The following is a 25,656-nucleotide window of genomic DNA, read 5'->3' as shown; positions in this document are numbered from 1 at the left end:
GGACTAATAAGGGACCTTATTTTCAGTGAGATTTCTATCATTCTTTCCCTGAGGAATATTTAAACCTTTTATATCATTTAGAGCTTGACTCATCTCACTAGGCTCTTTCTTTTTTCTTACTATGGATTTGTGTTCTTTTCTATTTCCCTTGTACCCAAATTACCTAGGATCATTTCTTTTGTTTTCTAATCTCCCTAAAATCCTCAAATTATTTTCTATATTGATAGCAATTCTAAAAGCATCTCTTAGGGTCCTAGGCTCCGTATCCCTAAGTTGATATGCCATTTTACCATGAAAAGCATTCAAATGATTGATCATACATATCTTATCATGAACTCGCATGGCTTGCATCAGCTTATACATACTCTTCTAGAACCTAGAGTTGAAGTCAGTAACAAATTCATTATGCAACTTCTTAATATTATTGAGGTCACTTAAAATATAACTCAAGTTTTTTTTATCACCATATTGTTCCTTGAAACAACATTAAGTGTCTTTCCAATCTGCAATGGATGACTCGGGAAGCTTCTTCAACCATTCTCTAGCATCTTTAGTTAATGAGTTAAAAAATAAATTCATGATAACATCTTTAGCCTCAACCTCATAATTACTCATCATGTCAAGAAAATTCCTCAAATGATCCTCACAAGTGATAGCATTATTTCCAAAAAACTTAGGAAATCTTTTCCTCATTTCTTGTGAGATACGGTTAGAGAAACTAGGAATACCCTCAAAGTGTATTTGTCTATAACCTTCTAATTAAATAGGTATTATTTATAGATCAATCTTAGAGGTATTAACAACATTTCTTTCATTGTTGTTAAAAGTATTAGTAGTACTAGCATCTACAATAGGTTTATTGAGATCCACTTTCTATGATGAAGAAGACAAGAAAGAGGTAGACAACTTAGGAATAAATGCAAATTGCTTCTTAGCATTCTCTAGAAACTTAATCTTGTTATTCATCTTAGCTATAGTTTCCTCATTCTGTATAATATTCAATTTCTTAGCCAAAGCATCCTTCTCCTTCCTCCTTTTCTCCAACTCAATATCAAAAGGTGAAAAAGAGTTTTCTCTTTCCCAACAATCTGTATTATCAAGATTTCATTCTCATCAATGTTAAGAATGGTAAACTTAAAACTAGAGGTCTTTTCATCATTGAAACTCTCAGGTTCTAAATTTTTAGGTTTTACTCTTTTAGGAGAATAATCTAACATGAAAGGGTTCGTACTATGCTGGAAAAGGTTATTACTATTTCTATCATCCATATTAAGTGCATGTGGTTTCTCAACTTTATCCTGACATATCATTTCAGGAGTATTATAGAAATCATCATTAGATAAACCTCGATGAGATCTAGGACCTTTGCAGAAGGATTCCTTTTCAACGGCAGAAAGGTAAGTATTATATTTCCTTGCCATTTGCTCCTAGGAATAATTTCCTTTCTGCATCTAATCTTTTTTCATAGCCTAGTTTTTCTTTCCTTTAGGAGGAAGATCAGTCTATAACTTAATAGTTGGGTTTTTCTTCACATTTTCCTATGTATTTTTCACACTACCCATGATCTAAAAACTTCCTTAAATTTGACACTGGTTAAAACTTTTTTGAGTTGCCACCCACCTAGGGGAAAAGTAATACAATACTTTTGTTGACCTAATGAAAATATAATGGGATTATCAAGAAGAAAATTGACAAATTGAATGCAACCAATCACAACTGGTTTTGGGATTGCAAATCTTTCTTCATGGATAAGACACCTTTGCAAGGACTGTACATGTTAGTGTATACCTATGGCATGGGGGTTTGGTCTTTTTCTTTTCAAATTCTCAAGGATTCTCACTAGAAAATCCCACTAAAACCATAGGTAATTTCCAAAAGATTTGATAATTGAAATACTAACATGGCCAAGGAAAATATAGTAATTCAACACCTAAGCATGTGTGTACAAATCTCCCCAGTAGAGTCACCAATTTTTTGGCTCCTGATTTAAAAATGATTATTTATTGCCAATAGACAACAAAATCTATTATACATAGAGGTAGCCAATGCTCATGGTTCGTATAACACAATATATCTCTAGGCCAACAGTATGAAGCACTATGCCTCCTACACTTCTGGGTCTACAAAACCAAGGTGGGAGTACCTTTAGGGATTTTAATTTATTTTCTAACTCTTGCCCTTAATCCCTAGAAATAGAAGATATGGTCCAATTTCTCTAATATATGTGAAATAAACATGAACTACAATAGCTAACAATATCTCATGAATTCTCACACACACATGATGACCACCCTTATACATTTGACATAATGTTTGATAGATTTAGAATTTGAATATAAATTGGATGTGTGCAGCAAAATTTGCTTCAATTTGTATCTGATTCATATAATTAGTGCCTTATCCATTGTTACATAGAGTCAACTACTAGTAGGCGATCTAATTCAAATAACTTGTAGATGAATTTATCAACTGTAATTACCAATTCCCATTCTTATGAATAATCCTCTCTATAAACTCATAGACCCTACTAACTTATTGAAGCACTTCATTAATTCCTTGAATCAAAAGCAACAATAAATCAGCATACAACCTATCTAGATTGCATTCACTCAATTAAACCTTATTTAATTGACCTCAAAGTAAACAAGGTCATCAAATGGAGATAGAAATTGATAAGATAGACATAATGTAAGTACCCTTTTGTATTATCCTTTGAATAGATTGATACAATAAACAATAGAAGCTCAATGAAACTCAAAATATATTGCTAACTCTATCATTTATATATCATTAAAGAATATAAGACTTGAAAATAAAACTCTGAACAACTCCACACAAGTGGACCGAGTATACTTTTTTGTAAACAAAATAAAAGTTATACAATTCTTAGACCCCTCATAATGCCTTGAAAACTCATTTATATAAGCATGAGTTGTGAAAAGAAAAGGGAAAATGTGAATGAGAGCTATCCTTCTACAAAATATATCTATATTTTTCTAACAATCACAAAGGACAACAACTTTGTGTAATAGAAAGTAAATACATCAAGTAATTCTTTGGTTCATCCCATTTCTATTACACCTTCACAAGGTATTGGTTCTTTGGTTGGCCACTACTATTCTAAATCTTCAACATATGTAACTACTATAATGGCCATTGATGAATTTTGTTGTAGTACTTGTAAATCAATTTCTAATCGAGGGTTTTCACTACTTTCATCCTGAACTAGTTCTTCTATCTTGTCTACAGCTTGGGTTTTTGAGCTTTTAACTGAAATTGATTGCTGACCTTTATCTTCATCCTCTCTCTAATTTCGTGTTGTTATATCAACAATCTATACTTCCTTTTCCTACACCTCATCATCATCGATTTTAGCTTCTTCCAATTATTCATCTGAAGTAATATCTACAATCCACTTGTCAAAGAGTGTGTCACTTGATTTTCTTTCTTGCTCTGTGATCTTGCAATGTCTTTTGAAGCTTACATTCCTCATTAATGAACTACAAGTGAAATAGAGTGGCATTACCTTCCCTCTTCAAATTTGCACTATTGATCTTAGAAAATTCTACAATCTAGGAGTGAAAATAGGGATGACTCATCTTCCACTTGACATGTTAGTAGTCAAACCAATGAAAATTCTCCATTTGTACCTTTTCTTCACTTCTAGCATTTCAAAATGGACCCACTATTCTTTGGGGATACATGTCATTGCATCGCTACCCCACTATACATAAAGAGTGAGCATGTTCCCATGGTGACAAAGTGATGGCCATTGATTTCATCTAAATATGATGATAGACACTTTAATGCCTTTTTTAATATCAAAGTGGTGAGTCCCTGCATCATTTTCCTTGTTCACTATGTCACTATCCTTAACAATTGAGCAAATTTCCATAGCAATGAAGTGGAAGCCATAGATCTAGAATTGATCTAAAGGTGAAGATAAAGCATCATAGTTATATAAACTATGTTGGGTCTAATAGTCACCATGTCATATTGGGTAAATAGTGCACATATTTTCATAGCAAAAAAGGGATGATTGTTGATCTGATCTTGATCCAAAAATCATAATCTTTAATTTGACTTCTGACTTGGGCATGGGTCCATGTTACTATTCATGTGGGAACATCTTGTCTAGTTGGCATGTAATTTGATATTCAAATCCTATTTGCAACATCACATGGTTTGGGTCCCCCTGTATGCACATTTTTAGACTACATGCTATATCGCTATTGGCAAGGTGCAGAGATTTTCTAGTTGCGACATTGTGACCTCTGGTATTCTTTAAAATTTTAGGTGCATACATGTCTACGACTAGATGCCACCATGTCCCAAAGGTTGTGTGATTCATATCTGATGAATCATATGTCTAGTACCCATCTTGGTCGCATTTGGTCCCACTATGCCACGTGGTGCATTGGTGATTTCCTACATTATTTAAAGTTCATGCATGTTCATAATGTAGGGAAGTGTTGTCCATCAATCCTACCAAGATTGATGATGAATCATAATCTTTTCCCATTATGATCTAGTCAAGCAAGTTGGCCAATGAAATACTTTCTTTATGCTCTAGCTCATCTGACAATTGCGACAAGAAAATGCCATTACTACTTTCTAACAAAGTGGGTCCATGACATCACTATGTGATACATATCTTACTAGTGCTTCCCCACTTTGTGTAACTATCGTGCATCTTCATAGTGTGGGGAAACAATCTTTTTCGATCTTACCAAGATCGATAGTGTATCACAATTGATCACATAGTAACATCTACATTAAAGAACCAACCAATAATATTTTAGGAAAATTGAACATGCATAGATGGATACTGAGAACTCTACAAAAGGGTTTGACAAATTTGACAATCTATAGAGTTTATGGTGCACTAAGGTTCCATTGTCAGCAAGGGCTACATGGAAAAAAGGTGCTTCCCCACTTTACTTAAGTCTCTTGCATGTTCCTAATGCGGGTAAGAATTTTTTGTTGATCTTGCCAAGATCAATGATTGAATCCTTTCAAACATAGGAAATGTGACCCTAACCAATGATTCTTTATTGAAGAAAGGGTTTAAAATTGCAAAAAAAAAAAAAAAAAAAAAAAACAAAGTTATCTTTTGTGAAGAAAGAAAAACTTATAAATAATATACTTCGCATGCCAACTTTGAAAACACTAACAATTTTTGAAAATTAGGGTACAAAATAAGGGTTCTAAGCTATCTTTTAGGAAATTGAACTAGGTTTTTAAGTTAAGACTACCAAATCAACACAAAGGGCTTTGGTTTCTCTTTCATGGAACACTCATAAGGCACATACAAAGATATAGGCCAACAATTGCTTTGGATTTGGCCATAACCAAGAAGGCCTTATAGCTCGACACATTGCATGTAATAAGTTATATTGTGAATAAAGAGTTATCAATTGGTATCAAATATTGTATTTTTGTTTATATTTCATTTTGTAGTTATTTGCTAGGGGTTAGGACATCTCCTTTGGGGATTCTCCTACCTTTTACTACATCAATTTGTATCAGACTGAAGGTTGTTCCTAAGTATGTAGACAGATCACTAAAGCTAAGGCAATTTTCACAAGGACCTTTTGTTGAGAGAAGTTGATTTGAGAAGATATTAATTTTGTGGTGGATTGTTCTTTTTGAGTCCCAGGTTGTGAGGTGGAAGATCATAGTTTCAAGTTGCAATTGCAGAAGACTTGCAAATGGATCAATGGATGCAAAGATGGAAGGTTGATCTTATTGAGGCATGATTATAGAGAGTTTATGGATTGAAGATCCATGTTCCTAGATTTGTGATTTGGATTTTGATTATTCGTATGAGGTGGCAAGTTGTGATCGAAGTTGCAAACAATTCAAGGTTTTCATAAGGAGTGTGGGATTGATTTGTTACTTAGGGTTTGCAAAGATCTTGGTACTGAGAATAGATTGAATAAGCTAATCGAAGAAGGAGATTATTGAAAGAGGGAGATTGTTGAGAACACACACATATGAAAAATATGCTTCAATCATTTTTTTGTCATTGATGTCAAACCTGCTATTTTTTGGTAAGACAACTACTTATAAGATTCGAGTATTATCACTTATTTGATTGATAAAGAGGATTTGATCAAAAGATGTAACAATAGCACCTAGAGGAAAGCTTGAGTTATGATTATTTAATAAAGTAAAAGAATCAATTAAGATAGTGATGACATGATGTATTGATAATCTACTTAAAATTACAAAGGTTGGTTATACTAAGAATGTTTAGAAGAACAAGTTACACAAAGATTGTCTACCAAGCTTGACTGAGTGGATAGTAGGTGCCATGAAAATTTGGTTCAAGCCAAGGATAAAATTAGTTGGAGCCAAGTAAAAGTTCATTCTAGTGTATGCTAAGTTGAACAGTGGATGTCGAGTAAAGTTTAGTTGATGCCAAGTACAAGTAAACTTTATTTCATGCCAAGTAATTTTATAGTGGATGTTGAGCAATGCAATATGTCCTGAGTGTCATAAGTTAGATAATGTCGAGCTGTTGCATTATTTAAAATATCTTAAATTCAATGGATCTAAGCTGAAAAGTTTGTTTTCTTAGATTGTATGAGCTAGGTGGAAGATAAGGTTGATGAGAAAGTGGAAAAAATTTCAAGGTGAACCATTTTTAGGTGAATTCAAAGAGGATTTTAGAAGAAGTTTAAAGAAGAGATATGGAATGTGGAATAGATACTTTGTATCCTACCTAATCCATCCTAACCCTAAATTGGATGATGGAGAATGAGTGGAAAAAGATCTTAATTTCCTATTTATGGGAATGGTTGGTCATGAAGCAAATTTTTCATGTGCAAGAACCTAAGGAAGACAAGGAGTCAATGGTTTTGCTTCATCAAGTGACCCAACAAAAGAGTCTACAATGGCATATTAAGAAAGAAGACTTAAGGATATCAATGTTTGAAGGATGAAGAAGCTACCAGAGCTGCAATGTATAAAGGCCAATTAGAATGGAGGACTAAATAGTGATTTGTAATTTGTAAATGAAGTTGTAAGTTGTATCAGATCAAAGCCTTACTATTACTCTCTAATAATTGTATTAGTTTAGGATAAATCATTTAGATTAAGGTTGACCTAACAATCATTTATAACTTTTTTAACTAGGTGACATTCCAAGTGAATGGTCTAAAATCCTCTAACAAGGTTCACTTCTAATAGGGTGATTGAAATCCTTTAATAGGGTCACATTTAACAATGTGTATTGTAACCTTTAATAGGGTTGGCCTTTCATAGGCCATCACTTCAAAAGAGTGAAAATAGTAGCATGTTACTGGTGGTTTTTCCCAAATTGGGTTTCCATGTAAATCATTAGGTCAAGTTTGTTGATGAATCTCTAATGTCTCATGTTTACATTTCTACAAATTGGTTTAACAGTAACCTACATGTTTTAAGTGATTGCATAATCTTATGGATGCATGCATGAGTATAAATGTTTTTTGGGTTTACTAAGTTGTGAAAATTTTTATTTATGCATCTGGACCTTGGATAACTAATTCACCCCCACTCTTAATTATTCTAAAGTATTCCAACAATTTGTTTTAGATCCATCTACTTAAAAGGACTAGTTTAAAGGTACTAGAAGTACAAAAATCAAGATGTCTAAAAGAGAAGTACCCAAGCATAACAAAGATAACTTTGGTACATAATAATTTTTGATGAAGCTACACCTTAGAGGACTTGGAGATCATGCACAATCTTCCATCACCACTAAGCATGTTAATCCTATTGAAGCCCCAACTACTGAGGATATGAAAAATAAAAAATAACACAACCAAGAAATGCTTGAGATTGCCTTTGCCCTAAGCTATATTGAATTTGATGATATCAAGGGTCTTGATAGTGCAAAGAAAATGTGGGATGCCATAACCAATATCTATGGAGGAGATAAAAATGTTCTAAGAGATAAAGTTGAGAGTCTTAGAGGTAAGTTTGATGATATGAGAATGGAAGAAGGTGAGAATATTGCTCAATATGTATCTAGGATAAAAGAAGTTGTTAATGCAATAAGAGGAGCTATTGGTAAATTAGATGATGATACTATACTAAGCAAAGTCTTGAGGACATTGCTGCCTATATATGCTATTCGAATTCTGCAATTCAAGAACTAAGATGTATACCAGGAAAAAAAATAATCACTTGAAGGTAGAGTAGGTAGGCTCACTTCTTTTGACCTATCTAACTTTGATAATTATAAACTTGAGAGTATTGAATCTGCTTTCAAAGCTAAGGTGTCATTGAAGGAATTTGATAAGAAGAAGAGGAAGAAAAAGAAGAAGTATGTGTCCAGTGACACTGATACAGATGAGGAGGATGTGAAATAGCTTGAAGCACTACTAGCGAGAAGATTCCACAAAGGTAAAGGCAAGTTCAAAGGTAAGTTACCTATTATTTGTTTCAATTGAAATGAGGTTGATCATATTGCCACTAGATTTCTAGAAAAGAAGAACTACAAAGGTGGTGAAAAATACAACAGTAGAAGAGATGAAGATAGAAAAGATTACAAAGACAAAGGCAAGAAGTCTTGCTACATTTCTAAAGAGGAAACAAGGGATGATTCTAATGAACATGATGATGAAGTTATGTATGTTGCAATGAAGGATGAATTTGATGAAGATGAGGAAACTACACTTGTGACTTGTGTAAAAATGAAAGATAGATGGATCATTAACAGTGGGTGTTCACATCACATGACTAGAGACAAAAGTAAGTTTATTACCCTAAATTATTATGATGGAAATAGTGTAAGATTTTGTAATGATGTACCATGTTTGATAAAAGGAAAAGGTTCTATCAAAATCACATATAAGATTTTATATCAAAATGCTTACTATGTTGAAGGATTTAACTATAATTTGTTTAGTGTGTCACAACTAAATATTTTGGGATGTAAGGTTGAGTTTGAAAACAAGATTGCTAAGATATATGACACTGATGGAAAATTGATTGGAAAGGCTGATCAAACTAGAAGTAATCTATTCTATCTTGATATAGAGGATGCAACTTGTCCTATTGTAAAATTTGATGATGTGCGGCTTGAGCACAAGAGATTACATCATTTTAATTTTGATAACTTGGTTAGTATCAATAACATGAAGAAGGTTAGAGGTTTTCCTAAGTTGAAAAATTTTGATAATGTAATGTGCAAAAAAATTTAGTTAGGAAAAATGACAAAGTCAAGTTTAAGAGTAAAACTTATATCTCTAAAGAAATACTAGAGATTATTCATAATGACTTGTGTAGACGATGTGCAAAGCTACAAGGGAGATAAGTACATTATGCTACTTGTTGATGATTATTCTAGAATGATGATATTTATGTTTCTAAAACAAAAATTTGATATTTTTCAAATGTTTATTTGGTACTTAGCAATAGTTGAGAAGGAAACAAGTAAAAGTCTGAAGTGTTTAAGATCTAAAAAGGAGGAGAAGTCACATCAAATGAGTTTGCGATATTCTGTAATGACAGAGGAATCAAAAAATAGATATCTACTCCAAGAAGACCTCCACAAGATGGAATTGCTAAAAGGCAGAATAGGTCTATAATGGACTATGCTAGAACACTCATGATGGAGAATAATGTTGATTTGAAATGCTGGAGAGAAGTTCTAAGTATAGTTTTTTATACCTTGAACCTTGTGCATATCAATAAAGGTACTCATTCAACACCTTTTTGAACGACAGTATGGATACTCACCCAATGTGAAATATTTTAAAGTATTTGAAAGTAAGTGTTACATTCTTAAAGATTTTAGGAATGGTAAACTTGTGCAAAAAGTGAGGAGGGTATATTCCTAGGATATTCCATAAGAAGTAAAGCTCATAATTGTTTGAATACTAACACTAAAAAAGTTGTGGAAAGTGAACATGTAAAATTTTGATGAATATACATAAGTGTATTAAGCTACAAACCAAAAGAAAGTTTCAATGACTGTCGAGTCACATCCTATGAGTACTAAGTTGCATTCAAGAATTGAGCTACATTCAGATGCCAAGTTATAGAATGAAGTAGGAGAAGATTCTAATTCTAAGGTTGGTGTACATGAAGGAGAAGTTGAACTACTTGACAGAGAATTACATAGTGATTCTAAAGTTGAAAGACAAATTGAAGAAACTAGAGCTGAGCCAAGATTGTTTAAATATGTCAAAAGACATCATCCTGCTACACAAATCATTGGAGACAAAGATGCTAGACCAATGACAAGAAATAGATTGAGAAATGATACATGTTTTTTGAGCATGAAGGAACCCATATTAGTAAGAGATACATTAGAAGATGTTTATTGGATTAAATCCATAGAAGGAGAGATTGAACAAATAGAGAAAAACAAAACATGGAGTCTAGTTCCTAAACTAGAAGAAAAAAATGTGATTGGCACCAAGTGGGTATTCAGAAACAAGAAAGATGAAAATGGTGAAGTTACAAGGAATAGAGAAAGATTTGTTTGCAATGGATATGCACAAGAAGAAGGAATTGACTATGGAGAGACATTTTCCCCTATTGCTATATTTGAAGTAGTAAGAACTCTACTTGCTTATTCTACATACAAAGGTTTCAAAGTTTATGAAATGGATGTTAAATCTACATTTTTGAATGGCATAGTAGAAGAAGAAGTTTACATAGAACACCCCAAAGGTTTTTTTGATGTTAACAATAGGAACATGGCAATTAGAGTACACAAGGCTCTATATGGTTTGAAACAAGCACCAAGAGCATGGTATGAGAGACTTCATAACTATCATGTGAAGATTGGATTTGAAAGGACTAATTATAACAACAATTTTTCATATTTGGAGATCAAGATGTTTTATGTAAGGATTTTAGAAATTAAATAAAGAAATAATTTGAGATGTCTATGTTTGGAGAGATCAAATTCTTTGTGGGTTTGCAAGTATATCAGATGAAATGTGGTATATACATCACTCAGTCAAAGTATGTGAAGGAAATATTAAAACATTTTTTATTGGAGGATTCAAAACTTGTAAGTATACCTATGGTGATAGGACACAAGTTGTCAAAGAATGATGATTCGAGTGAGGTGAATTAAACATTATACAGGTCTACGATTCGTAAATTATAATATATTGTACATAGTAGACCTGACATTGCATTATCTATAGGGATAGTTTCAATATTCTCTCCTAATCCTAGGGAAAATTGTTTAATGGTTCTAAAGAGAGTAATGAGATATTTTAAAGGAACAAAAGAGTTTGGTCTATACTACAAGAAAATTGAGAAATTTGAATTAAGATCCTACACTAATGCTAATTGGACTAGAAACATTGATGACAAAAAGAGCACCAATGGAGGAAATTTTTTCTTAGGCAAGAGGTTGCTTACATGGACTAGCAAGAAACAAAATTGCACGTCAAAATCTACTAATGAAGCTGAATATGTTGTTGTTGTTGTTGTAAATTGTACAAACATTGTATGGATCAAATAGCTACTTAAAGGAATGAATGAAGAGATCATAAAACTAGTGATACTTTATTGTGATCAAATAAGTTCTATCAATACATCAAAGAATCGCGTAATGCACACAAAGACTAAGCACATTGCAGTCAAGTATCATTACTTGAGAGAGATAGTTCAAGATAAAGAGGTGAAGATGGAATATGTTAACACAAAAGAGAAAATTGCTGATATCTTCACAAAAGCATTACCTAAGGATGTTCATGACCATCTAAGAGGTAAACTAGGGGTGATACCCTTATCAAAGGCTATCTACATAACAAGAGGAGTGTTCTACATAAAATAATCTGATTTTCATATGTTACAAATTAGTGTAGTGGATCTTACTTTAGGAGCTACCTAAAGTAATCAAGGAGCTAAAACTTCAAATTAGTCACAAGCAAGGTGACAAAGAGAGAAATTGAAGAAACTAAAAAATTTTATATTTGCCATGTTAAGATGACAAGTCTTTGGCATTGTTGTCAAAGAAGGAGCTATTATGTTGATCAAGCCAGTATGTATAATTACTAATGGAGAGATTTGTTACTGATCTTAGAAGGAGCTAATTGATGATATTACTGATCAGAGGAGAACACAAGTATGATGAGGGAGATAGAGAAGAATATAATAAATAAGGAGAAATCCTAATGTACCTAGTAAGTGGGAGATATAAGAAGAAACTCAAAGGGAGCTATAAGAAAGTGTTTTGTAACCTATTCAGAAGCTGGAAGTTGTTGATAAAGGGAGAGACTTCAATACAAGGAATTATTTTCTTTTTGGTATTATCTAACTATTTTAACCTAGTTTGTTTGGTTGAACAAGGTTCTTACCATCTAGTTGATTCACTTGATTAGTTTGGTTTGCCATCAACGAGAAAGAGGGAGATTGTTGAGGACATACATGTATGACAAATATGCTTCTATCATTATTTTTTCACTAATGTGCAACCTACTATTTGCTTGTGAGACAACTACTTATAAGATTCAAGTACTATCACTTATTTGATTGATGAAGAGGATTTGATCAAAAAGTGTAACAATAACACCTAGAGGAGAGGTTGAGTTATGATTATGTAATGAAGTACAAGAATTAGTTAAGATAGTGATGAGATCATGTATTGATAATCTACTTAAGATTACAAAGGTTGGTTACACTAAGAAAGTTTAGAAGAACAAGTTACACAAAGATTGCCTACCAAGCTTGACTGAGTGGATAGTATGTGCCAATAAAAGTAAGTGCAAGCCAAGTAGAAAATCATTTGGAGCTGAGTAAATTTCATTCTAGTATATGTCGAGTAGAAAAGTGGATGTCGAGTAAAGTTTAGTTGATGTTGAGCACCAATAAACATTAGTTAATGCTGACTAATTTCATAGTGGATGCTGAGCAACACAATATGTGCTGAGCATCAGAAGTTAGATAATGTCGAGCTATTGTATTATTTATAAGATTGTTAATTCGATGGATCTAAGCTTACAAGTTTGTTTTCTTGAATTGTGTGAGCCAGGAGGAAGATAAGGTTGATGAGTTGGTGGCACATAATTCAAAGTGGATTCTAGAAGAAGTTTCAAGAAGAGATATGGAATGTGGGATACATACATTGTATCCTACCTAATCCATGCTAACCCTAAATTGGATGATGGAGAATGAGTAGAAAATATCTTAATTTCCTATTTATGGGATTGGTTGGTCATGAAGCAAAGTTTTCATGTGAAAAAACCCAAGGAGACAAGGTGTCAAGGGTTTTTCTTCATCAAGTAACCCAAGTGAAGAGTCTAAAATGGCATGTTTAGCATGAAGACTTAAGGATATGAATTTTTGAAGGGTGAACAAGCTATGCGAGCTGCAATGTATGAAGGCCAAGTAGAATGGAGGAATAAATAGTGATTTGTAATCTACAAATGAAGTTGTAAGTTGTATCAAATCAAAGGCTTATTGTTACTCTTCAATAATTATATCAGTCTAGGGTAAATACTTTTGGTTAAGGTTGACCAAACAATCAATTATAAATCATTTAATCAGGTGACATTCCAAGTGAATGGTCTAAAGTCCTCTAACAAGGCTCACTTCTAATAGGGTGATTGAAATCCTTTAATAGGATAACATTTATTAGTGATATTGTAATCTTTAACAAGGTTGGCCTTTCATAGGGCATCACTTTAGAGGAGTGAAAAGAGTAGCATGTTACTGGCAGTGTTTCCCAAATTGGGTTTCCACGTAAATCATTGTGTCAATTGTGTTGATGAATCTATTATGTTTCATGTTTAGATTTTTGCAAGTTGAATTAATAGTAACCTACAAGTTTTAAGAGATTGTATAATCTTATGGATGCATGCATGAGTAGAAATTTTTAATGGATTTAGTAAGTTGTGAAAACTTTTATTTATGCATGCGGACCTTGTATAACTAATTCACCCACCCTAGTTATTTTAAAGTACTCAAAAACATATTAGATGGTTTTGAGAGGATTGGACCCTGAGATGTTTGTGAATATCTATAATATAGTTGATAGAATGATTAATGAGACAATAGCTTAGGTGGATGTTGTGGTGGATGCTACTTTTTAAAAAAGAGTTGAGAAATAGAAGAAGGAATTTGTATGCTACTGGAGCTAGAGTCTACCAATCCAGAAGAGAGTTTTCTAGCTAGTTTGAAGACTTGTTCGAGAGAGAAGATTGCATAACAAGGTCAAGGTGGAAGAATTTGGTTTTCTTGATTATTTTGCGGAGTCTAATGTGAAACCTATAGAGAAACTTGAGGTTGTTGGAAAGGATATTACTAACCTTGTTTATGCTAGCATGGAGATTTATTTTCATGATAAGTTGGTTGAGTCCAACATGAAAATTGTAGAGTGCTTGGTCATGGATAATTAGGTTGTCGTTCATGATGAATTACATATTGCAACACATCTTGTTGTGAGAAATGAGATTGTTTATTATGCGGATTTTCATATGATTGTTGATATGGATCTGAATTCATATGTTTTTTTTCAGAGATGATTAAGGGTATAGATGTTTCTATTAATGTGGATTTTGATGTCAATGGTGTAGATTTACTAGTTTATGATTTGGTTTTAAATCTGCATGATGTTGTGGATCTGTATGTTCCCAATTTGCCTGTGGTTGACATGGCTAAGGATATAAATGTTTCTTTTATTGGGGATTTGAACTTACATGTTTTTGACTTAGTTTTGGAGTTACATTATTTTGCTAACATGGAGTACATGTTTCAAGATATTTTTGTTTCTAGTTGTGATCAGTTACAAAGATTCTTGGTGAAGCATTATGTTCAGATTGTTCTTGGGAGTGAGCATGTTGATTGGGTTGCTAGGATTTATTTTATTTTTATGTTTCATTGGATGAAGCATAGATGGTTTATTTTCATATTTTTTATATTGAATTTGATGGATTCTAAGCCTTTGGTAAAGATGAAGTTGGGTACAGATCTTTCTTTGGACATCAAAGTATGGGATATACTTTTATATTTACCTGGGGAGTCTGATGCAGGAGCATCAAGCTTGGATTTTGGTAGAGTTATGACTTGTGTAGTTAGGGATGTGTTGGAGACACATTGGGGGACCTTTTCTCATGATTTTAGAGATATTGGAGTTATTATGTTGAAGTTATTGTCATTTTACCTTGCTACTAGAGTTGTATTTTCTGTATTTTGCATGTCTATTGCAGGTGATGTAACTAATTTTGTACATTGATTCATAGTCTTCTAGTCTCAAGATTCGAAGAGGGCCAAGAATACTACCCTCTATCAATTTTGAAAGTCTTAATTCATTATGAGTTTGGATATATGAAAATTCTCTTGGAGTATTGATTTGTGTCAGTTTTTGCGATGGATTTCTTTGCATGACTTTTGGGATGGATGCACACTTATCCTTAGTGAATCAACCTTTTAAATATTAAGGGTTTGTAGAGGATTTAAATTAATTCTTCAGTTAAGAGCACAAGTCTTGATTCAATTAGAGTGAGGAGATATCACTATTTTTCTTGGGTATCAAATTTTAGCCAATTTCCACATGAAACCTGTGGAATTTTCAACTTGCATGATTTTGTATGATGAAATGGGACCTTGTTAAGAGAGGGATATGTTATTGGGTCATGTGTGGACCTAAATGTAACTTGGAATTTTTTTTTTCATGTTTGTTATAGTTCTAGTTTACTCTTACAAGGTGGGCCTATATTGTAATTAATTGCTTGACTAGCCAACTTGTGGCTTAGCTGGCTATATAAGGAGCTTGTGTTGAAGTATAAATCATGATAGGATAAGTGTGTATCATTGGAGGATGATTGCGTAACATTCTTTGGAGAATTATATGTCATCAGTAGAAGAGTAGTTGAGATAGAAAATTGAGAGAAGAGCTAGTGGTTGGGGTTTAGAAACAAGGAGATTGCTTGGTGGTTTGTGAGCACAAGTTGATATCTTGGAGGTTTTTGCCAAATTGTTGCTCTGTTATTGATCTAGGATAGCTAGGAATTGAGTTAGATCCTGAGGGATCTTGACGAACTATTTTAATTGCTTTGGATTTAGCCTTATAGCCTGACACATTGCATGTAATAAATCATTTTATGAATAAAGAGCTATAAATTAGTATCAAATCTTGTGTTTTTGTTTACATTTCATTATGTGGTTATTTTATGGGGGTTAAGAGATCTCCTTTGTGGATTCTCCTTCCTTGTACTGCATCACTATGAGGGAGAGGGGGAGAGGGAGGGAGAGGGAGAGGGAAAGGGAGAGGGGAAGGCAAGGGAGGGAGAGTGAGAGGGAAAGGGAGAGGGGGAGGAGGAGGGGGAGAGGTAGAGTTTCACCAAATTTAACAAAATTCTAAACCATGAAGGAAAATGCTAGGCTTGGAGTTTCACAATTTAAAACTATGAAGGAATATTCTATACTTCCTTTATAATTGTACATGGTTTCAAAACTTAATCACACATACATGTTGCCTTCTTTGGGTAGCTGACAACCCAAGTTTTAGACTATTTGGTTGGAACTTTTTAATTCTCTAGTAAAACATTTCCCAACTTATTTGGTGTCTTTTTAACCATGGTCTCCCTATTGGTAGTAGGTTAACATAACTGGGTGTTCTCAATCCTCTTTTTCATTTGATGGAAAATATAAATATCTTATGTATATTTCCTAGTTTTTTTCTGTCAAAGCTTAGGCTACTTGAAATTATACTTTATGATTTCTTTAGGACTTTTAGGTTGAACCTTTTTCATGACATTTGATTTTTTGGGAGATTGACATGATAATTCTACTAAGTTCATTTGGATTTGATAGAGAATGAATTACCACATAATAAATATGTATATGTTAACTACTATTTGGAATTCAAAAAAATTATTCCTCTCCAACTACTTAGACAATGTCTTAAAGGAATCTTTTCTATAATGATAATATTATCTATTAACTTGTATTGTCTTTTAATGTTATATTTTAGATGGAATTTGTAGTATCTGTAGTTTTATTTATAATTGTCTAGTTTACATCAACTATTCTAAATAAAAATCACTTGTGTAAGGAGAATATTACATTTTCTATTTTATTAGTAACAAATAAGTATTATATAAATCTCCAAAAATGATTACAAAATTTTGGGAGAAAGATTTGTCCCAACAGAAATCTAACAGCCTACCCAACATATAGAGACCAACAAGAGAACACTGAGTCTACCTACATAACTAAGGCAACCAAACTTACAAATTTGAGATCATCAGTGATCCTTCTTACAACATAAGATTTACAACCAAACAAGAATGCTTGATAGAACCCATGAACTAGGTTGTCTCATTTGTACCAACATCAAAATCCTTCATAGAGCCACTCAACAATTCCCTTAGCTTAGAAGAAGTCAAGTGGTAACCACTAGCTTGCTGAATCCTAAATCACATTCTTCACAATCTGGTAACATGGAAACATCAATTCCCAGGTCAGGAACAAATACCTTTGAGCCAGGCTTTAGCCTTTCAAGAGAAGATTCCAATGGTTTCATATTCTACAATGATGAATTTAATTATATCTTTTAACGAATATTTAAATTATATTAAAATAATTAACAATTTATTAGAATTTAATGAATAATATCAATTATAAAATATTTTAGTAGCTATATAAAGTTTATGTTGGATAATGTTGTCCTTGATGTCACACAAATGTCATATCAGTCATTAGTCTCAAGTTCATCGAGCTCAGATAGTCTGCAATACAATTTACTGTGCCAACCGAGCTCACTTGATCATCGAAGGAAATATGGAATACAGTGTTAACCGAGCTAACTCAGTCAACAAAGGAAAGGTGAAAGACAGTGTTCACCGAGCTCACTCGATCAATGAAGGAAATGTGGAAGTCAGTGTTAACCGAGCTTCACTCGGTCTCCAAAGGATAGTTTCCATCGAGCTCACTCGATCATCAAATGAATCATGGAGAAGTCAGTGTTAACCGAGCTTCACTTAGTCTCCAAAGTGTAGTTTCCACCGAGCTAACTCGGTTATCTCAGGAAACTTAGTACTTATCAAGTTCTCCCAGTGAATAAAGGATTGTCATGAAGTTTTTTGTATCAACCGAGCTCAGTCAGTTAACACAGGAATTAGTTTTTGAAACAAAGTTCACCCTGCAGTGTCGGCCAGTATAGGGATTTGCTAATTAATTACTTCTAGCCAACTGTTGTAATTGTTTGTTTAGTCAGTGATTTGAGCCAACTAAAATAATCTGAAAGGTATATATGGTCATTCAAGTTATGAATTAAAGTGTGTGATTGTGAAAAAGAAGCTATGAATGTGAATTATAGTATGAAAAGGTGAACGATGAGCAAAGTCTGATGAAGGATCAGATGTGTTGAAGGAGCCATAAAGTTGTATTTGATCAGTAAGGATATAGTCAAGCATAACAAAGATCTGCAATCATCAAAGGTAAGTTGCACATTATATCAGGTCATTTCATTGTTTCTTTCTAACCATTGTAACAGTGTATTCAAAATCTCTTAACAGAGTTTGTTTAACAACCATTCATAAATCCTCTAACAAGGTGACAATTTAGTTGAATTGTTCTAAAGACCTCTAGCAAGGCCACTCTTAATAGGGTGATTAAATCCTTTAACAGGGTCACACCTAACAATGTGTTTTTGTAACCTTTAACAGGGTTGGCTCCTAATAGGGCTCACTTCAGAAGAGTGAAAAACAATATCTAGTTACATTGGTGATTTTCCCAGATTGGGTTTCCATGTTAAATCTTGTGTCTCTTGTGTTCTTAATTGTTGAATTTCTTTGTGCATGATAATATATTAGTTCTTAATATTTATCATTTGCTGCATTATCAAGTTTCAACATTTATTAATCAGATCAAGGGTATATTTAGACATCTTAGGGACCGTGGAAAGTTTTTATAGTAACTGATTCACCCCCTCCCCCTCTCAGTTACTCTATTCTCATTTCCAACAATTGGTATCAGAGCTTTTGGTGCTTGCAAGAAAAGATTTCAAGGATCTAAGCCAAAGATCAAGATTTCTTACAAAAGAGAAATTCCAAAACTCAACAGAGATAACTTCTCCGCATGGCAAGGATTGATGAGACTTCATCTGGCTACTGTTGGTGATACTCGATTAAAATACCTTGAAGAAAAATATGAAGAACCTCTTGGAACATTGTCTGTCAATGACATTGCTGAAAATAAGACTCACAACAATATGATGATAGACATAGCATCCGCTCTTAGTTATGAAGAATTTGATGACATAAAGGATTGCACAACTGCCTTTGACATGTGGAACAAGCTAAAAGAGATCTATGGAGGAGATGATAATGTGAGAAGAGCAAAAGAAGAAAGTCTAAGAGGAGAATTTGATCAAATGAGGATGAGAGAGGATGAAAACATTACAAAGTATGTTGAAAGAGTTAAAGCATGTGTGAGTGCAATCAGAGCATCTGGAGGTGATATTAAAGGAGAAACACTTATAAGAAAAGTTCTCAGAACCTTGCTTCCAGTTTATGCAATTAGAGTTTCTGCAATTTAGGAAAGAAGGTGTGAAGCAAATCATCAGATAAATCTTGAGGCCATAGTTGGAAGACTAACTGCATTTGAACTAGATAACTTTGACAACTATGTTCCAGCCTCCAAGAACATTGAATCAGCATTTTAGGCCAAGCTCTCACTCAAGGAGAAAAAAAAAAAGGAGAAGGAATCTCAGTCAGAAAGTGAAAATGAATCAAGCCAAAGTTTAGACAGTGACCTCGAAGTGATTGAAGCTCTACTAGCAAAAAAATATTCTAGAGGCAGAGGAAAATACAAAGGTAAAGTTCCTCTAATCTGTTTTTCTTGTGAAGAAATTGGTCATATTGCAGCAAGGATTCCAAACAAGAAAAATAATGATGAAAAGAAATATTACAAATGGAATGGCAAGAAAGACTTCAAATCATTCAAGAACAAAGGTAAGAAATCATGCTCCATGGCTGAAAATTCTAAAGATTTTGATAATAGTGAGGATGAAATTGTTTATATTGCCGTTAAAGATGATTCTAATAGTGATAAGGAAGATAAAATATCACTTGTTTCTCATATAAGTAAGAATGATACATGGATTATAGAATGTGGTTGCTCACATCATATGACTGGTGATAAAACTAAGTTTGATCAGTTTGAAGACTATGATGGTGGCAGTGTAAGGTTTGCTAATAATGAAACTTGTTTCATAAGAGGAAGAGAAAGAATCTATCTAACCAAAGAACTTGTATGTAATAATTCTTATTGGGTTAAAGGTCTTAAACATAATTTTCTAAGTGTGGCACAGTTACTCAATACTGGATTCAGGTGGAATTCATGCATGGAAAGGCAAGACTGTTGAATGAGCAAGGAAAGCTGATAGGATCTGGCACCCAAACTAAAGGTAACTTGTTTTATCTAGAACTTGGTGAATGCTCATGTTTTATTGCTCAAATTGAGGAAAGTTGGTTATGGCATAAAAGGTTGTGTCATGTCAATTTTGATAATCTGGGAAAAATAACAAAATTCAAGAAAGTAAGAGGCATTCCTAACATTAAGAAACCTGAGGTTGGTTTATGCAAGAATTGTCAGATTCGTAAAATGGGAAAGACTAGTTTTAAAAGTAAAAACTATCAGTCTGAAGATATATTAGAAACTGTGCATACTAATTTATGTGGACCCATTGGAATAGAAAGCTATACTGAAGAAAATTTTTTCATTCTTTTTGTTGATGACTACTCAAGAATGATGGCTGTCATGTATCTAAGGAATAAATCAAAAGCATTTGAGAAATTCAAATGGTATTTGGCAAGAGTAGAAAAAGAAACAGGAAAAAGACTAAAATGCTTAAGGTCAGATAGAGGTGGTGAGTTCATCTCACATGAATTCAACAACTTATACATTGAAAAAGGTATTAAAAGACAGGTCTGAGCATTAGGAACTCCTGAACAAAATGGAATAGGTGAAAGAAGAAATAGATCCATCATGGATTGTGTAAGAACCCTGATGATAGAAAAGAACATTGCTATCAAATACTGGAAGGAAGCCATCAGCACTACAGTTCATACCTTAAACCGAGTACAATTGAAGAAGGACTCATTCAAAACTTCCTATGAATTATGGTATGGCTACAAACCCAATGTAAGTTATCTAAAAGTATTTGGAAGAAAATGTTATATTTTGAAAGAATGTAAAAAAGGAAAATTTGATGTAAAAGGTGATGAAGGAATATTTTTAGGATATTCTTGCAAAAGCAAAGCATATAGATGTTTAAATCTATCCACTCACAAAGTCATAGAAAGTGCACATGTGAAAGTTGATGAGTTTGTAGACAAATCTGAAGAAGAAAGCAAAAAGGTACCTGAAGATTATAGAAGATTTGTTTACATTGAACCAGATACTGTACCAAGCATACCATTCACTCAAGAATCTCAACTCCTGAGTCATCAATAACAAAGTTGCAAATAGTTCAAACTAAGCCACAACAACATTCAGACACTACCGAGCAAGCGTCTACCGAGTCTGAAGCACCCGAGCTAGTTCTTACCGAGCTAGAACAGCCAGAACATGAAATTGAAGCACAAGGAGATAGTAATGAAACTCATTCAAGAGGAAAAGAACCTGTATTAGCTAAATATGTCATAAGACATCATGCACTAGATCATATCATTGGAGACAAATCTAAAGGAACCTTGACAAGAAGCAAGCTGAAAAATACTTGTTTACTTGCTGATTTTGAACCTAGAAGCATTAAAGATGCATTGGAAAATGATAGTTGGATTGAGGCAATGAACGAGAAAATAGAACAAATCGAGAAGAAAAAAACATGGACTCTTGTACCCAGGCCTAAAAATAAGAATGTAATTGGAACCAAGTGAGTATTCCAAAACAAGTTGACTGAAGATGGTAAGGTATCCAGAAACAAAGCCAGATTGGTATGCAAAGGATACTCCCAAGAAGAAGGCATAGATTATGGAGAAACCTTTACTCCTGTTGCAAGATTGGAAGGAGTCAGAACCTTACTTGCATATGCTGCTCACAAAAGATTCAAAGTTTATCAGATGGATGTCAAGTCAATATTCCTCAATGGAATATTGGATGAAGAGGTTTACATTGAACAACCTGAAGGTTTTGTTGATCTAGATAAAAAGAACATGGTCTGCAAATTACACAAGGCACTGTATGGTCTGAAACAAGCCCCTAGAGCATGGTATGAAAGAGTGCATAACTATCTCATTCATATTGGTTTTCAAAGAACTAATGATAATAGTAGCTTGTATATAAAGGAAGGACCAAATAATAAGATTGTCTTGGTAGAAATATTTGTAGAAGATACTATTTTCACAGGGCATGATGATCTTTGCAAAGAATTTTTAGAACAAATGAACAAGGAATTTGAAATGTCTATGTTTGGTGAAATAAAATTCTTTGTTGGTCTTCAAATTCAACAAAATAAGAATGGCATCTACATGACTCAATCAAAATACATCAAGGAGTTATTGAAAAAGTTTGGTATGGAGGACTGTAAACCTATTGGAACTCCTATGTGTACTAGATTGAAACTTAGCGAAGATGATGAATCTAAAGAGGTAGATCAAACATTGTATAGATCTATGATTGGAAAATTGCAATACATAGTTCATAGCAAGCCAGATATTGCCCTTGCAGTTGGTACTGTTGCAAGATTTTCAGCAAAGCCAAGAGAAACTCAACTGATGGCAATCAAAAGAATAATGAGATATTTGAAAGGAACATAAGATTATGGCTTATGGTACAAATTTGCAGGTAATTTGGATTCGAAAGTGTTTATTGATGCTAATTGGGAAGGAAAACTTGATGATAGAAAAAGCACAAGTGAAGGAGTATTCATTCTTGGAAAAAGATTGGTTTCCTGGACAAGCAAAAAGTAGAATTGTACATCCCAATCTACAACAGAGGTAGAGTATGTTGCTACAGTAGTAAACTATTCAAATATTGTTTGGTTTAAGCAGTTATTGCAAGGAATGAAGATGGAAATCAAAGAACTAGTTGTCATGTTCTGTGACAATACTAGTGCAATCAACATATCTAAGAATCGAGTGATGCATTTCAAGACCAAGCATATTGCAATATAATATCATTTTGTCAAAGAATTGGTGCAAGACAAGGAGATCAGATTGGAATATGTTCATACAAAAGAACAAATTGCTGACATATTCACAAAGCCTTTACCTAAGGATGCATTTTTGTATCTCCGAGATAAGTTAGGGGTCATTCCCCTATCTGAAGTCCACTAAAAATAAGTTCTAGTGATGCATCAACACATACAAGATTGAAGATCTATCTATTGATGCAGTTTAATCAGAAATCATTGCATATGAATCAGTACTAAAGGTACATTACAATTCACTTAACTTTTGTTGTCTTTGGCATGTGTTGTCAAAGAGGGAGAGATTTTGCTGTCATATCCTTCTAAAATTTGTGAAGATTTGAAAAGTTTTCCATGAAGTCCCTTAACAGAGGGAGACTATTGAAAGAGGGAGAAGTCTGTTATTTTGTTGGACTTATTTTCAAATTTTCATTCTGTTATGACATGTTGTGTTGCCATCAATGCCAAAGAGGGAGATTGTTGGATAATATTGTCCTTGATGTCACACAAATGTCATATCAGTCATTAGTCTCAATTTCACTGAGCTCAGACAGTCTTCAATACAATTTACTATGCCAACCAAGCTCACTTGGTCATCGAAGGAAATATGGAAGATAGTGTTAACCGAGCTAACTCGGTCAACAAAGGAAAGGTGAAAGACAGTGTTCACCGAGCTCACTAGGTCAACGAAGGAAATGTGGAAGTCAGTGTTAATAGAGATTCACTCGGTCTCCAAAGGATAGTTTCCACCGAGCTCACTTGGTCATCAAATGAATCATGGAGAAGTCAGTGTTAACCAAGCTTCACTCGATCTTGAAAGAATAGTTTCCACCGAGCTCACTCGATTATCTCAGGAAACTCAGTACTTATCGAGTTCTCTTGGAAAATAAAGGATTGTCACGAAGTTTGCTGTATCAACCGAGCTCAGTCGGTTAACACAGGAATTATTTTCTGAAACAAAGTTCACCGTGTAGGGTCGGCCAATATAGGGATTTGCTAATTAATTACTTCTAGCTGACTATTGTAATTTTTTGTTTAGTCAGTGATTTGAGCCGACTAAGATAATCTGAAAGGTATGTATGGTCATTCAAGTTATGAATTAAAGTGTGTGATTGTGAAAAAGAAGCTATGAATGTGAATTATAGTATGAAAAGGTGAATGATGAGAAAAGTCTGATGAAGGATTAGATGTGTTGAAGGAGCTGTAAAGTTGTATTTGATCAGTAAGGATCCAGTCAAGCATAATAGAGATCTGCAATCAGCAAAGATAAGTTGGCACATTATATCAGGTCATTTCATTGTTGCTTTCTAACCATTGTAACAGTGTATTCAAAATCTCTTAACAGAGTTGGTTTAATAGCCATTTAATAAATCCTCTAACAAGGTGATAGTTCAGTTGAATTGTTCTAAAGACCTCTAGCAAGGCCACTCCTAATAGGGTGATTAAATCCTTTAATAGGGTCACACCTAATAGTGTTTTTTTGTAACCTTTAAGAGGGTTGGATCCTAACAGGGCTCACTTCAGAAGAGTGAAAAATAATATCTAGTTACATTGTTGGTTTTTCCCATATTGGGTTTCCACATTAAATCTGGTGTCTCTTGTGTTCTTAATTGCTGAATTTCTTTGTGCATGATAACATATCAATTCTTAATATTTATCATTTGCTGCATTATCAAGTTTCAGCATTTTATTAATCAAATCAAGGGTATATTCAGACATCTTGGGGACTGTGGAAAGTTTTTATAGTAACTGATTCACCCCCTCCCCCTCTCAGTTACTCTATTCTCATTTCCAACAATTTAGACACAATAGCTATAACAAATAATTAAATTATATATTTTTTGTTATTACAAAGGAACTTTTATAACCGACTATTTATGTAAATATTTAATTTTGTAAAATAATAAAAATATTATCACATTTACAAATAGACTAGCATAACAATATATTTATAAGATAGACTAAAAATATTTTTTTTAAGTCTAAAATATATACTAATATATTTTGTTTGTGTAACTTTAGGCATGGACACAAATCTTTGAAGGAGTGCATACATATGCTCAAGCTATGGTGGGTGGAATTTTAGGTTCTCTCATTGCAATTAGTTGGCATTATCTATGGAAAATTATCGAGTTGACATGTCTAACTTCTTTTATTAGATTTTGTATGCTCCTCCATGTAGGTGCGCTTATTATGCTTTTGAAAATGACAATAGACATTCTAGCAACTAAAATATGACTATTTCTATAGTAAATTCTGTATCAATGTTTCAATTGATATTAAGTGCTGCATCATTTATCATCATTGAAATTATTATCCTTATACATATATGTTCATTGTAAGATAGTAACAATTTTGACAATTTAAGATTTCTAATTTTTTTTAATCTTTAGTATTTTTTTAATGTACATATGTAGTTTTGTGAGATTTGTATTGATGTTTTGATTCACTTTCAATGATGTGCAAGAAAAATGTTTTTGGGAAAATATTCAATTTAATTTAATATATAATAAACGTATCATATATTTTATTTTTATAGAATATTAAAGTATCGTGTTTAAACA

At 33.3% G+C, this 25,656-nt stretch overlaps 1 protein-coding gene across 1 annotated transcript in view; it reads left to right on the top strand.

Moving 5' to 3' along the window:
* Positions 1 to 25,330, top strand: part of LOC149559692 (lipid phosphate phosphatase epsilon 2, chloroplastic-like) — a 175,015-nt gene extending 149,685 nt beyond the window's left edge. Inside the window, exon 6 of the mRNA XM_089827463.1 lies at positions 25,115 to 25,330. Coding sequence (XP_089683589.1) covers positions 25,115 to 25,330 — 216 coding nt within the window. The remainder of the gene's footprint in view (positions 1 to 25,114) is intronic.
* The last annotated feature ends 326 nt before the right edge of the window (positions 25,331 to 25,656 follow it).

The sequence above is a fragment of the Cupressus sempervirens genome, chromosome 4 (genome assembly GCF_028749045.1).
Source record: "Cupressus sempervirens isolate cs-2001-9-10 chromosome 4, ASM2874904v1, whole genome shotgun sequence".
In the NCBI taxonomy this organism is placed as follows: Eukaryota; Viridiplantae; Streptophyta; class Pinopsida; order Cupressales; family Cupressaceae; genus Cupressus; species Cupressus sempervirens.
This window is presented reverse-complemented; position numbering and strand designations above follow the sequence as displayed.